Below are 13619 nucleotides of genomic sequence, written 5' to 3'. Positions count from 1 at the left end.
GTTAACTGCATTTTGCAGGCCTTTTCCAATGGCTGCTATAAAAACAAGATAGCAGAGCAGATGACTGCAATTAGGGCCAAGGATACAGCACTTAGGAAATCTGTAACCATTTTCTGTACATTCAGCTGCACCCACAGACGACCTGCTCTTATGCTGTCAGCAGAACTGCCGTTTAATATCAATAATACAATTCCCTCACATACCACAAATGTTAAGAACACTTTGCTAGTTATGAGCTAAACCTCTCTTTATCATCTTCACATAGATCTATTCTACACCACTTAGCTGAAACCATCAATAGCACAGAACAGACGGGGAGGTCGGGGACCCCCAGACCCCAGCCATCATCAGTCAAAGTCCCAAAAAATTTCCGTTGCAGGATTTGGGTTGTTTTCCCCAAGGCCAAGAACTTGCCAATCCTCTTTATACTGTGTATTGTGTGAGCAGTCCTCGTATCTTTGAAGGGGACTGACAGCTGAAGAATCCAATTTTCAACAAATTAGGATAAGTCAACAGTTTTTAATGGGATTAAAATACTTCTTAATAAGAGAAGGACTGAACAGTACTTGCAAGACATTACACTCTTCCTGTGTTCAGTGACTGTGCTTCAGAGAGCTGCTACTCTCCTTATCTTCCCCCTTTTAAGCTAAGTTAACCTTTCTGTTGGCATCTAACAACACTCCTGGGAACCTTTAAAAATGCCTTTTAAAGGAAACACTGGCAATTAGACCAGAAAACCTTTTAAGAAAACATATGTTATAGTAAACCAGTATTACGTTACAGAAAATGAGAGGAATCTCAGTCCCATCAGTGGAAATATTTTATTTTAAAGGAAGCAAGTCATAATGATACACTCAGCTACTTCACACGTGTAGGTATTACATTTTTGGTGTGGTGGCAATTTTAGAAATGTTTTCTGATTTCCGTGAAATACCTAACTTAGGCCATCCAGAAGATGCTTCCCCAGTTGTCTTTTTCGTATCTAAGTGTAGTTACTATCTGCAAAATTAGAGCTCGCTCTTGTGGGCTGATGCTGGTGCACGCTATGGTCTGCTCCTAAGATGTGCCAGGAACATGCATGTCCTTAATAATGAAGTGGCTACTAGGTTCCCACACAGGATACCTTTTGCTTGGTTTGGAAGTTCAGATTGTCTTCAAAAACTGGTTTTGCTTGTTCATTGCTTTCGATGCTTGACTTGGCTCCACAATATTGTTTTCTGCCATCACAGCATCACTGTACAGGACTGACTGGAGGTCGCTAATGTATTTTATTGCAGCACGGAGCGTCTCTACTTTGCTGAGCCGTTTCTCCAAGTATTCCTTAGGCAGGTGATGCCTCAGTTTAGCATAGCCTTCATTGACACATTTAACCCTCTGTCTTTCCCTCTCATTCCTCTTCCTGATGAAAGCTTGTCCATAGGAGTACTCACTTCTGCAGTAATTGGAACGGGGCATTTGGTAAGGAAAGGTGCAGGGCTCACTGTGGAAGTTCTTTGCAGTGAGATGCTCAGACACGAAAGGAAGGAATGACAAATCTTCAGAGCAAGTGACCTGGTTTGGTGTTTCTGGGTACACGTGAAACGTGACCACTGGGTCAGCACAGAAAGGCCTAGCCAGCTGTCTGTGCTGAGCCTCAGTACAGATGGACAACTTGTCCACGAGGTTACAGTAGCTTCTGCCATCCATCAGGTTCTGCATTTAACCTGGAAATGCATAATTACATCACAGTTTAAACAACTCGTACTGAACGGCAGAAAAAACTCCCCCGGACTTACCGGCATTTTCCAGAAGGGACTTTTAATGCATTTGTGACATTTCAGAATGTTGTTGGGAGATCCTTACACAGAGCAGAATAACATCCCATTTGAAAATACAAGAAAGAGCAAGTCAGCAACACTGATTGAAGTAATTCACAACAGATTATAAGAAAATAAAGCCACTAAAGTTTCCTAAAGGAAACCACACACAGTCCCCTTTCAGCTCAGCTTTAGAAATGCAGAGAATCTACATTTCTGCACTCTACATGGGCCTAGCTGGCTCCAAATCCATCAAAGCTTACATCTCTATGGGCAGTAAACAAAGCAGACCAACATCTCTGGCATTCTCTCCATCACCTTCTCCTCCCTGAAAAAAATCAAATCTACAATTCCAGCAACAGACTCCCTATCCATACCGAAAAGCTTCCAAAGACAAATTACTTTTCCCTCTATTCACATTTTGATGTGTCATTCACTGTGCTAGCTCAATTAGATGGAAAACTTGTGCATGGAATGATCTCAATCTAATTTTATGTCTGTCAGGTATTACATCCATTCTATACTACAAAGTTTACCAAAAAAGTTTAGAGGATGAATTTCTGCTAAACCTAACATCTCCTCGAGTCCTCCTTCTGCATTCACCTGAAGATGAAACACAGATATGAAAAATTAAACACAATCCAACTGATAGAGGACAATGAAACAATCAGTTTACTAAGGAAAAAAATGCACATCCTAATCATATTGTTCCAGTTATAAATTATTTTACTATGAAGGGACTACACACAGGCGTTGGGGCACTGCTAGAAACCTGTAACTCAGAATGGCCTATAAAACCACATACCCTCTCTTCAGAGCAGCATTACAGCAGGCAGAGCTACTCAAACCACCCTTACGTATTTATGAGATAATCTTGAAATGTTTTATCGGAAGCTACATTATAGTGCCTTCCCGATACCATTATTCAAACACCTAAATATCAGCTTAACTGTGATCATTGTTACCTAATAGAAAATAAATTTTAAATAAGCAGTTAATTTTTAAAGTTACAGATTGCAAGCAATACTTGCCTACAGAGAATCTATCCAAAAATGCTCTTACTCACCATCCACTTCCAAATCTATACATTGCTGAATAAAACCCTTAGGTTATACCACACCCTCTAAAATGGAAAACACACCGGAACAATAAACTAGGTTACCAGAAACACCTAGATCCCATTCTCACAAAAACCTTGCAGAGCTTCAAATGTTCTGATCATGGTTCCACAACAAACAAAATTCCCTCAATCCTTCACAAGTATATGGGGCTATTTTAACGTTTTCTAACGAAGTCATACCTGCCATGTTTAACGCAGAGAGAATTTTTACTGAGCGTGGCCCTATCCTCACAAGATATTCTACTAAAATGCCTCTGAATTCACATAATCTCTTTTTGTTACGCACATGATCTCACAACAGAAACACTACGAGTTAAGAATCCATTTATAGCATGCTGTTAGATGAGAGAAAGTCACACAAATCTTAAACACGTGCTTATGGCTAGGCGAAAGCATGAACACACATCCATTTTACATTAATTTACATGCAGAGAATCAGGGGTGAACATATACACATTTCCAAATGAAAGTAGTAGTCAGTCATCTTTCCCTTTTCTGCTTACACAGGTTGGGCTGTGGACTAAAAACTTTCTACTGCTAAAAACTTAAAAATACTGTCTGAAGAAATCTGCTACATAGCAAACCAAAATGCATGGCAAAACATCTCTACAGAGCAAGAAACCAAGAGCAACACAACCCCTAAGAAGAGACACTTGCGGTATTTGTTGCTTACTACCACCACTTCTGCTGCATAATAGCATCACATAAACCCGTTATCTGCTGCCTCACTACCTGCACAAAGGGCGAAAGGCAAGCGTTAGGATCATTTTCCTTTAGACTAGAGACTCACCAATCTTCAGATGAAAGTAAAATCCAAGGAAACAAGATGCGCTATTTTAAGACTGATGAATAATACCTGAAAAGGTCTGAATAATATTAAAAAAAGAAGTTAATGTTCCATTTTTCTTCACCTTATTGAATAAGAGATCATATTAAACACGATTCATTGAAAAACAGAAGCAGCGTTACTGAATAGCTGGTAGAAATGATTTACAAAACCACGGATATTCAGTGAAGATCTGTTGCTACATACAGCACTACACAAGGCTCTTACCTGAACTGTGTAGCTTGTTCCGTTGAGTCAGCGACTGCTGCAATTTATAGTCAACTGACAACATGCAAAGTAGCTTACAGTTAGATCTGCTCATTTCTGGTTTGGCGTTTCCACCCACACCACAGCTATGATTGCAACAAAACTTGGCATTAATAGCTAAAAATTTTAAAACAAACCAGGTTACTTCTTCAGGTAATCAGAAGTGTACTTTCATTATTTCCTGTATGTATTCTGTTAAAGTTTACTGAAGTAGTATTTTCATTTATTGGCAATTCATACTTTAATGTCTGAATATAACAACCAGCTAGAATTTAGTTAAATATTTACCATCAAGGCAAAAACTAACTAATTTTCATAGCTTCATTCTGAACACAGAAAATTCACCATTTATTTAGAAGCAACTTGTGATGGATTTGTCTCCCGGTTAGAGGTAAGAACACACATTAGTTAGCTTAATACTCTCAAATTTAATCTTCATTATACTTGCAATTTTGGGAAGTTCCCTTAGTGTTAAGGAGTATAACACCATATAAGAGGTCTCCAATAAGGCATTTATGGAGGTAGACACAAGATTTGAAAATAAGCAATCAATAACAAGAGAAACATTTTAAAGTTTTGCTTCAACTGAGAAACAGACTATGGAGCAAGCAGTCTGCGTGATCCAATACACAGGGGTACTCAGATGTATCAGTACATACAGACCCCTAACTTCAACAGTCCCACCTTCTACACGATTACTCTGACACTTCACACTATCTCGCTGTTCAGCCCTTCTATCAGTCAAAATAAAACCACACAAAATAATCCAAACCCAAACCAGTTTAACTCAAAGCTTTCAGAAGACACCGTAAGATTAGAAACGTTTGATCTACAACCAAGAGCAACATACACCCAGTCTTGTCTTCCTGGTACCGTCAGGCACCAAAGAAAGCATTCTGCTCCTGCTGCCCCTGTGTGGGGCCACTACAACGCTGTGTTCTGCATCCTCCTTCCCACGCCAGCTCCAGAAAGGCAGCCAAGCAGTAGAACACCTTCTAGCGCCGGCAGACAGGCATGTATTCAACAAACACGTTACAAGATTTTTCTTTAGGGGACCCTAAGTCTATCACTGTCGTACCCACTTACTGACTCATCAGGGTGGATGTTGGACACAGTAACTGAAGCCGAGTCTGGATTATTTTTTTCCCTTGTCAATCCACCTTGTGCCTTTTTTTTTTTTTTTTTTTTTTTAATTTGCAGAAAGAATCCTGTGCCTCCACCAATGAGCCACCCATTATAATTCCCTCCAGATATCTCAAGTTTTGGAAGACTGCAAGACTGACAAGGGAACAAAGCTCTGTATCCGCAGAAGAGCTGCAGTTAGTGCAAATGTTGATATGGGGCAACTGTGTCTCCAGCCCTGAGGTGGCAGAGTGATGTGTAGGGGTACAGTTTACTCTCCCTGCTGCTCTGTCTCCCAGCTGTGGGCTAAGCAAACCAAAACCGCACCCGGCAACACAGAGCCCTCTTCCACAGCTCATTTCCTTCCACAGTGCAACTGAGAACTGCGTAAGACAATGACATAACTACACAGGCATAGCTAAATTTGAGTCAGGGATTAAAAACTTTCTATTAGCAATTTGGTGAGCCTTTCTTTCCTTTAGCTAAGCACTAAGTGCATATTTCTACTCCAAAGCATTTTCAGAGAAGCACTTTTATAGATGGAATTTACATGCAGGGTAATGAAGGAGGAAAATGATGACATACAAATGACGCACATCCATTTTTCAAAAATCAGTTTTATCTTTAATTGTTACATTCCAAAGGGGATATATGAAAGTTAGTCATCTGGCAACTGTATACCTCTTAAGAGAGCTGCATACAGAATCACAGATTAAAAAAATACACCTAACTCCCAAGGTGACAGGTGCTAGAGAAGAATGTGCCTTACACCATCAATCCAGACAAACGCAGAAAGGTTTTTATAATAAATATTTCATCATATACTAACTCCTGAGACTTTACCCATGAAAAGAAAGGGGAAATATTTTAAGAGTTATCATACACATACAATATATTAAGCTATCAAAGCAAAATAGAACAAAATGCCAACACTGTCTTGATACGCACTGCATTTGAGTTTATCTACATCACAGTACTTTAAGTATGCAGCTCACAGAGTCAGTGTCCATTTAAGTTTTGCCTTAAATCTGCAAACACATTGACATACAAGCATGTAGAAAGTATGAGTGCAAGAAACCAAATGACGAACACAGCCAATCAGGATTTCATTCTCCGATACGAAAACTACACCGCAAGATTTAGATTTCCAGTACCTAACACCAGTCAGCAGAAAATCCAAGTATATTTACAAAAGGTCTTTACATAAAGTGATTAGTGAATTGTAAGTAATTACTGTGTTCCCGGGTACTTTTTAACCACATAAATAGTAGAGAGAAATATATAGTTAAAAACCACCATAAAGTCACAACTGTAAATAAGGTACCACAGTGGCAACCCAAGACATCTTAGGGTTTGTTTTCTTCTCAGTTTTGTTAGTAAAAGCCATTTGAAAATGTAAAGATTTTAGCTTTTGGTTAACTAATCTTTTTAAATTGCTTCCAGTACATTCCTTCAAAGTTCAAATACTTTTTTCTTTATTTAAATCAATAATGAACCAGTCAGGAAAACCCTTCTGAATTGGCAGGATCAGGAAGACATAAATCAGCTCTTTCAATTAGTTCACTTGACTTCCCTGGAGTTAATTTACTGAGACACAATTAACTCAGCACAACATGACGGTCAAAGACAGATTTGCGTTGCTCTTGGACCTGTAACTTCCAGCGCTGCTGGGCATACTCCACTTTGTTCAACACATTGGCGCGGCTCCGAGAACGAGCCAGCACATCGTGTGCATTTGCAAAAGGCTGGTGATCCTGGAATGGCAAAAATCATTAGTTAGCTCAACAATTCCACCAAGCAATTACATTCCTCTCTTCTGTTGTTACATTCCAAAGGAAGTGGAGGTTTCTCTGGTTTCAGTTTGTTGGTTTTTCAGGTTTGGTTTTTTTTTCCTCAAGGTAAACAAGCTGTTTCAATGAGCTGGTCAGTAATAACGACCAAGCAAGTTTAATAGTTAGGACTTTACTTCGATTTCTCATTCAAAGTAACTTCTACAGGTTTCCCATATAGACCAAACTTTCCCATATAGACCAAACTGTCTACAGGTTTCCCATATAGACCAAACTGTCAAACCATTATCTGCTGCCCAGAGACATCCTGGTGAGCTGCAAGATCAGAACTGCAGTCTTGCATCCATTAGCAGCTGGTAGGACTGAAGCCTAGAACAGACCCAGGCACCGAGAGCCTGCTGTTATTGTCGTGAATGCACGTCCCGTATAAACTTAATTCAGAGAGTCTGTTCTCTGCCAGCTCTTGGCCAGGCACCATCAGGCAGTTCAGGCTGTTCCCACACAGCTTCTATGTAAAACCAACACACTCGAATGTTTACCAAACTAAACCTATTGTCCTGAGCTGTCTAAAAGCAAAGTGTCAATACAGCTGTTTAAGTGACAGGTCAACAATAACTGTTTGTTTAATATTTACTCTGTTTTCTAACAGTACCTGCAAAGCTTTATTTTCTTCTGGTAACTATAACCAAGCTAGACGCAGTAAGAGTTGGAACTCAACTTATTTGGCTATCAAACTGTTTTGATCAAAGTCACGCTGCTAAAGCTATGTCAGAAAGCATTACACACTGCATAATGAAAAGCAACGTAGCTGTGTCCTGTATTAAATAACTTTGTGTGCCTTCTTCATATTCCTTTTTTTTCCCCTCCCCAGAACACTTTTGAACACACTTACATTCAACTGTGACATATCTGAGTGGCTCAATAATATTCTCAGTAGTAGAGATATTATCATTAGAGATACCCATTGAAGTGATGCCTACAAGTCCCAAAGCCACACATGAGCCTCGCTGAGCTAAGAAATACGCCTGGCCCAAAGAGCTACAACGTCATCATAAAAAAGTATGCAGTTGGATATACCTAGAATAGGAAGTTAACAGGTGACAAATAGCTTCTTTGACAGGGAAACAAAAACCACAACAGCACCACATTTCTACCATAAAATATATGGTGGAAGGGAGAGCACAGGACAAGCTAGACAGCTTTCCTGATAAACAATCATCTCAGCTCAAAGGTTAGCACCAATCACTATTTTACTTCATTATAATAATTTCTTCTTGAATTTTTAGCATCAACAAATTCAAACTGGACCAACACAATATTCAACCCCTCTATTTGCTTTTTGTAGAGAAATCTAAGCAATAAGCAATTTGTGTAAGTGTGATCACTAGCAAGACTGTATGGATCATTAGTAATTAAGAAGTTGTCCCTCCTATTGTAGGAGTTGTACCTGCTTAACTCAATTCCTACTCTGTTTCTTCTCTGAGAAAATAATCTGTGTCTAGAGTTGGGTTAACTGAAGTTACTTTCTAGCCTGGTGAAAAATGAAACCGTGGCTTCACAGAAGTCACTGTACAGGTTGCTTTGCCTCTCCCTTCAGGAAAAGCATTTACATTGCCTGGCAAAAAAAGCTGCTCATCCCAAATAGTTACTTAACAACCAACCATCTCAATCTTCATGTTAACTCAACTCGCAAGCACTCTGATGAACTCACCCCAATGTCTTCGTCACTTTGTATGAGCTGTGAGTGTCCAAAGAGACGTCTCTTCAGTATAGGTTCCACCAGAGTAAGATACACCATATACAGAAGGAGGAGGCCCAAAATAGACAGGTATATGATGATTGTAACCTGCACAATGCAAGCACAGTTTATGCCAGAATTGTGACATTATCCCCACAATCTCTCAGCAGGCAGCGAGGACCAAGAGAAGAGTCCATAAAGATAGTCATGAGCCTGTTAATCTTTGGTAGTGCCACCAGATGACTTAAAACCCATGAACAGAGAAAAGAAAAACCAAAGGACAACCTGGTGTTAGAAGGGTTTGGGGCACACAGATGTTACCTTGAAACAGTTTCTCTTAGTGAGGCCTTGCTAAAAATGTTATGCTAACTGTCTTAAAACACCTTGGTGTTATACATCTCACCTCAACCAAGACAGCTACCTGTGCAGTACGGCCGTTAAACTGTCGTGACAAATTTGGGAGCTTCTGCATGGTCTCCATGCTCTACCATAGATCTGCATTCAAAGAATGACTAAGAAAAATGGGAAGGCAAAAAGAAATACTCAACTTGTAAAAGACAGAAAAAAGGAGTCTGCGTTATGAAAGAAGAAACGATGCACTGCACGGTCCATTCACCCCAGCCTAGGACTCAACGGCTCCAGTAGGCTACGAATGGGGAGAATACAGAAACCACCTACTGGAGCAGAAACAGACAGCTTTGCTCTTTTCAGCTTGCCAATGTACAAACAAAATTTAGCAGAGGCAAGACAGCTGAATAATGAGAGGCCCGCTAAAATAATAACCAAAACAAAGTCCAAAGCTTGACAAAATGCCCTAGAACACTCAGAATTCCTGTAAGGAGTAAAGCTTAATCTCGAAAGTGGAGATCTTCAACAAAGGATCAAGTCCACTCCTTCAGCTATAGCCTGACAATACTGGTATTACTCAAGATAAATTCTGAGCAGCTATCATAAAAAAAAATGAAGTTAAATCTTAAGCTGATTGAGAAAAAAATTCTCATTAAAAAGAGTATTTCTCTAAAAGACAACAGATATATTTACTAATCAGCCAAAACATTTAGTATATTCCAAGAGAACTAGGTGGGTTACCTTAATTGTGACAGAGCTTCTCTCTTCATATTTGCACTCACAACGTAAACAGTACGCCTCTACGTCAGGTCCAGGGACAGGCATAGGCTCAACCACATGAAGACAGTCACTGAAGAAAGACAGAAACCACTCAGTTCTGAGCTGATTTCAGCTTACCTGGTTCCACTGTGCATGCAGAAATCAGCTGCATGAGCTGAAAAGCCACCTTTGCTTAAGGTGAGGGATTCTAAATGATAGGTATTCGAGATTTTTTTAAAAAATAATTAAAGCAATACCCCACAATTATTTTAAACAAGCAATTCAGCTATTGACAAGCTGCTAAACAAGTTTTAGGACCTAACTCAATAATGTTTTCATTATTCAGTGAAAGGATTAGATCTATTAGCAAAACAAGTGCAAGGGTTTGAATGCCAGCACAAATGCAACATTTGACACTGACATGATAGCTGGAATTTACATTCATCCACACACTTCATACACTTCTTTCTTCATCATACTCAGAAGAGCCTTATTATGGCCTTCCACTATCTGAAGGGAAAGTAACCTCTTGTGGTGTTCATAAACAGAAGTTCTTTCTTCTTGCCACAAGTTACAGGCATTAAAGACAGGAAAAATGAAGTCGGATGGTTTGTTTCTCTAAGCAGCAAGATGGTGAATAAACAGCATTGAGTTTTCAGCACTGGACCCATACGTGAAAGCATAATTTGACTTAAAAGGTTACAAAATGTAAGTCAAAAAAGCACGGTTGACAATCTTACGGGCATTCTATACCACAGCACTAAAACCCAGCTGCCATGAGACAACTGCTTCCACCAATGACTTAGGCAATTTTGGTCTTTTTGCTGACCCAGGTTGGTTGTTCAGAATTTACATCCCAGGGCCCCTGCAGCACACTGACAGAAAAAAAACCCAAACAAACATGTTTTGCCTTTATCCTGGTGAAGTCAGTGTTAGCACAGTCAGAAGCAGGTAATGAAACAAAACGCCTGAAGTGTCAACAGCAGCCTAGGATTTGATGCTCTGCTGGGCTAGATTACAGCGCTGCAAATGCACGGCCAGACACCAACTCATCGCTTCTGGTTTCCTTGTATTGCTTCTCCATAACTACAACCGTTGAGTGCCAAGTCACGTCCTCTGGAGGGGAGTGGAAGGCTTATTTTCTTCATTTATTTGAAAGTAGAATTACATTCTCCTCTGTGGAGGAGTGCAGCATTCAAGCTACAAAATCAAAAATACACTCACGTTTATAATCTACACAATTCCTGTCCATATGACTGAAAGCTCGCATCAATATGTTGTGCAAATACAGTAGAAAGCTTCTATGTAGCTTAAGTACAGTAGTAAGTCTATTACTGTGTATGTATCAAATAGTAATTCAGTATTTTTTTCCCCTACGTCAGTGTTTCAAGTTGCTCTGAAGAGTAAAATCTACCAGAACCTTAGAATTTTGATGACGTGTTTCCTTGGACTGTGATTCCATAGCAATTTTAGAGGAAAACACAGAAAAGGCTGACGCTTTTCTAAACCATTTTCCCACTCAGCTACCTCTACATCACCACCTTCTCCCGCTCCCATAGTAACAGCGCCGAGGAAGCAGCTCCTCCAAGGCAAGCTAGGCTAGTCTAGCTCCTGCACAGACAGATCTCCAGTTCATTCAGCTGGTGGACGGGGTGTCCTCCCTCCCTGCCTACCCCTGCAGTCAGCCTCCCTACACCAGTTCTTTCCAAGTACAAACCAAACACCAACACTTCCCAGGCGAGTTATTTAAACCTGCAGGTGCCTGGGCTCAGGCATCACTATGCTTGCCGAGCGCGTCATCCCTCAGATGGGATTGCCTGCAGCAGCTCCAAACCGGAGTCCGGAAGGGTGAACGCTTTTATCGGTGTCAAAGCCCTTCAGCCCACACTGATGTTAGCATAACGCGCTGGTTGCCAGCCTGAAGCCAGAGAACAGGCCATTCCAAGTGGGAGAACTGAAATATCTAAATGAGAGTATCACGATGCACATTACATTAAAAATTAAATTTTCATTTTACATCTGCGCAAGCCAGCAGTAAGTGGTCATTACACCGTACATAATTTATAAAGACACAAAAAATTGATCTGGCTTGTCTCATGAGTAACTGATCTAAATTCCTAAAGGATGGTGCACAGCACCCAGTTCTACTCAACAACAAGCCCCTTGCACTGATGCAGAAGCCAAAGTACAGCATTAAATTTGTCTACTCTATTGCTCGTAAACTAGAAGTCAAGTCTTTTAGAAGCGGCAAGGCGACACCTCAAACAGAAGATCAAAGCCATGAAGTGTTCCTACTAAGCACATAAGCAAGCAAATGAAAACAGAAAACAGGACAAAACCTGTGTTTTTCAAGCCTTGTGCCTCACTAGAGCTGAATTCTAGAGTACTTTTAAAAGAACAGTTCTAGGAATTATGCAAGACATGTAATTTCCCCTGGCACCACCATGGGAGACTCACACAGAATCACCACGGAACAAGCCTTTAACCAGTAAGACTCATCATATTTTTTTACGCCACACACACTCACCAGTCTTTCTGTGACACGTTTTTGTTGTAAATATGGCCCGACTGGTCTTTGTAAGGAGGGCAGATGCATTTACATCGGACATCCTCAGAATTCTGTAAAGTAAACCACATGCTTAGAACAAATTGTCATCAGTAAGCACAGCCAGATACAGAAAGCACTCTTCACAAAACACATGACGTATCTTACTCAGGACTTCCTTCAAGTTTAAGAACAACCTTTCAAAACTAGTAAGTAAGCAAAGCCATTTGTCAAGTAACATTATTTTAGACAGCAAATGCAATTTTAGCAAGAGGAATTTGGAGGTTTTAAGTAACTAAGAAACACCACACGTTCAGAAGTTACTGATACTGGTGTACTCAGCTATTCAACCTGCGGACAGCTGTGGAACACAGACACAGGGATGGGCTTAAAACGAATGAAAGAATATTAACCCCAAATGGAAACTGGCACAGAAACCCCAGTGGGGTTTGTGCCCTCCCTGACCACAAGAGAAGCAACTCTGTAAGGAAAACTATTATGGGGACTAGGACAAGCAGCAGCAGGATGCTGGGAGGTGGAGAGAAAGGTACAAAACTGCAATTCCAAATGAAGGCAAATTAAACGGGAAAAAGTTATGGAAACTTCTAAAAGCAAGTTTTAGAGAAACAAGTTAAAATTTCCATAAGCAACCAGAAGCACTACCAAAAGACGTGAGGAAAATGAACCATTATGGCAAGAAAGAAGGAGCATACAAAATTAACATTTAGACCATGACTGGAAAAAATGGAATTTCAGAAAAAGATTGCTTTGGGTTGAATATTAAAACAGGATTAATTCCTTTCCCAAACTGCACATGAACTGAAAACCTTATGGAGCGAACACAGAAGGTCAGTGAGGGGTTACAGATGAGAGCATTCTCAAACCCAGATCAGAATAACTTATTTGAGCAAATAGGAAGAGACAGGGAACAAACACGGCTTACTAAAGCTCAAGGCAATTTCTAAGGGCGTTACAAAACACGTCTTAAGAAGCACTGGTAAGAAACTTCTACACTGAACAATCGGGTCAGAGTAACGCCAAGTGGGTGCAGATCAGTTGGAAAATCCTGACTAACACCAAGTCACTGGTCTCGCCACAGACAAGTCCAAGAGCTGATTAAAATAAAAAGGAGAAAATCCAGACACGCGAGTACTCGGACAACAGGCAGGACCTCTCCTGTGAGGAGCCACGACGTTCTCAGCCAGTCACCGTGACGCCAAGACTACAGTCCCAGATATTACCCGAGGCACCCGAGCAGAGCGTCTGCGGACCCTCAGCCCCGCGGAGGCCGCTGGAGCCGGCAAAGCC

At 40.5% G+C, this 13619-nt stretch overlaps 2 protein-coding genes across 2 annotated transcripts; both read right to left on the bottom strand.

The window, feature by feature from the left end:
- Positions 1–1143: 1143 nt before the first annotated feature.
- ASCL3 (achaete-scute family bHLH transcription factor 3) lies at positions 1144–1698 on the bottom strand. Its single transcript, XM_010139591.1, has one exon. It carries the CDS (start codon positions 1696–1698, stop codon positions 1144–1146), a length of 555 nt encoding a protein of 184 aa, XP_010137893.1.
- A 4900-nt stretch (positions 1699–6598) lies between these two features.
- TMEM9B (TMEM9 domain family, member B) lies at positions 6599–12385 on the bottom strand (the record flags this gene model as incomplete). The annotated part of the gene is made up of 4 exons (XM_010139601.1): positions 6599–6885; positions 8633–8767; positions 9749–9857; positions 12294–12385. Coding segments are annotated over 4 exons (492 nt in total), but the record flags the coding sequence as incomplete, so codon positions are not given.
- Positions 12386–13619: the final 1234 nt, after the last annotated feature.

Source organism: Buceros rhinoceros, unplaced genomic scaffold (genome assembly GCF_000710305.1).
Source record: "Buceros rhinoceros silvestris isolate BGI_N320 unplaced genomic scaffold, ASM71030v1 scaffold43550, whole genome shotgun sequence".
Taxonomy (NCBI): Eukaryota; Metazoa; Chordata; class Aves; order Bucerotiformes; family Bucerotidae; genus Buceros; species Buceros rhinoceros.
The sequence above is the reverse complement of the archived record's forward strand: the minus strand, read 5'-3'. Positions and strand labels throughout refer to the sequence as shown.

Excerpts from the sequence above, each read along its gene's own strand:
- ASCL3 (XM_010139591.1), bottom strand. The coding sequence starts at position 1,698 with ATGCAGAACCTGATGGATGGCAGAAGCTACTGTAACCTCGTGGACAAG.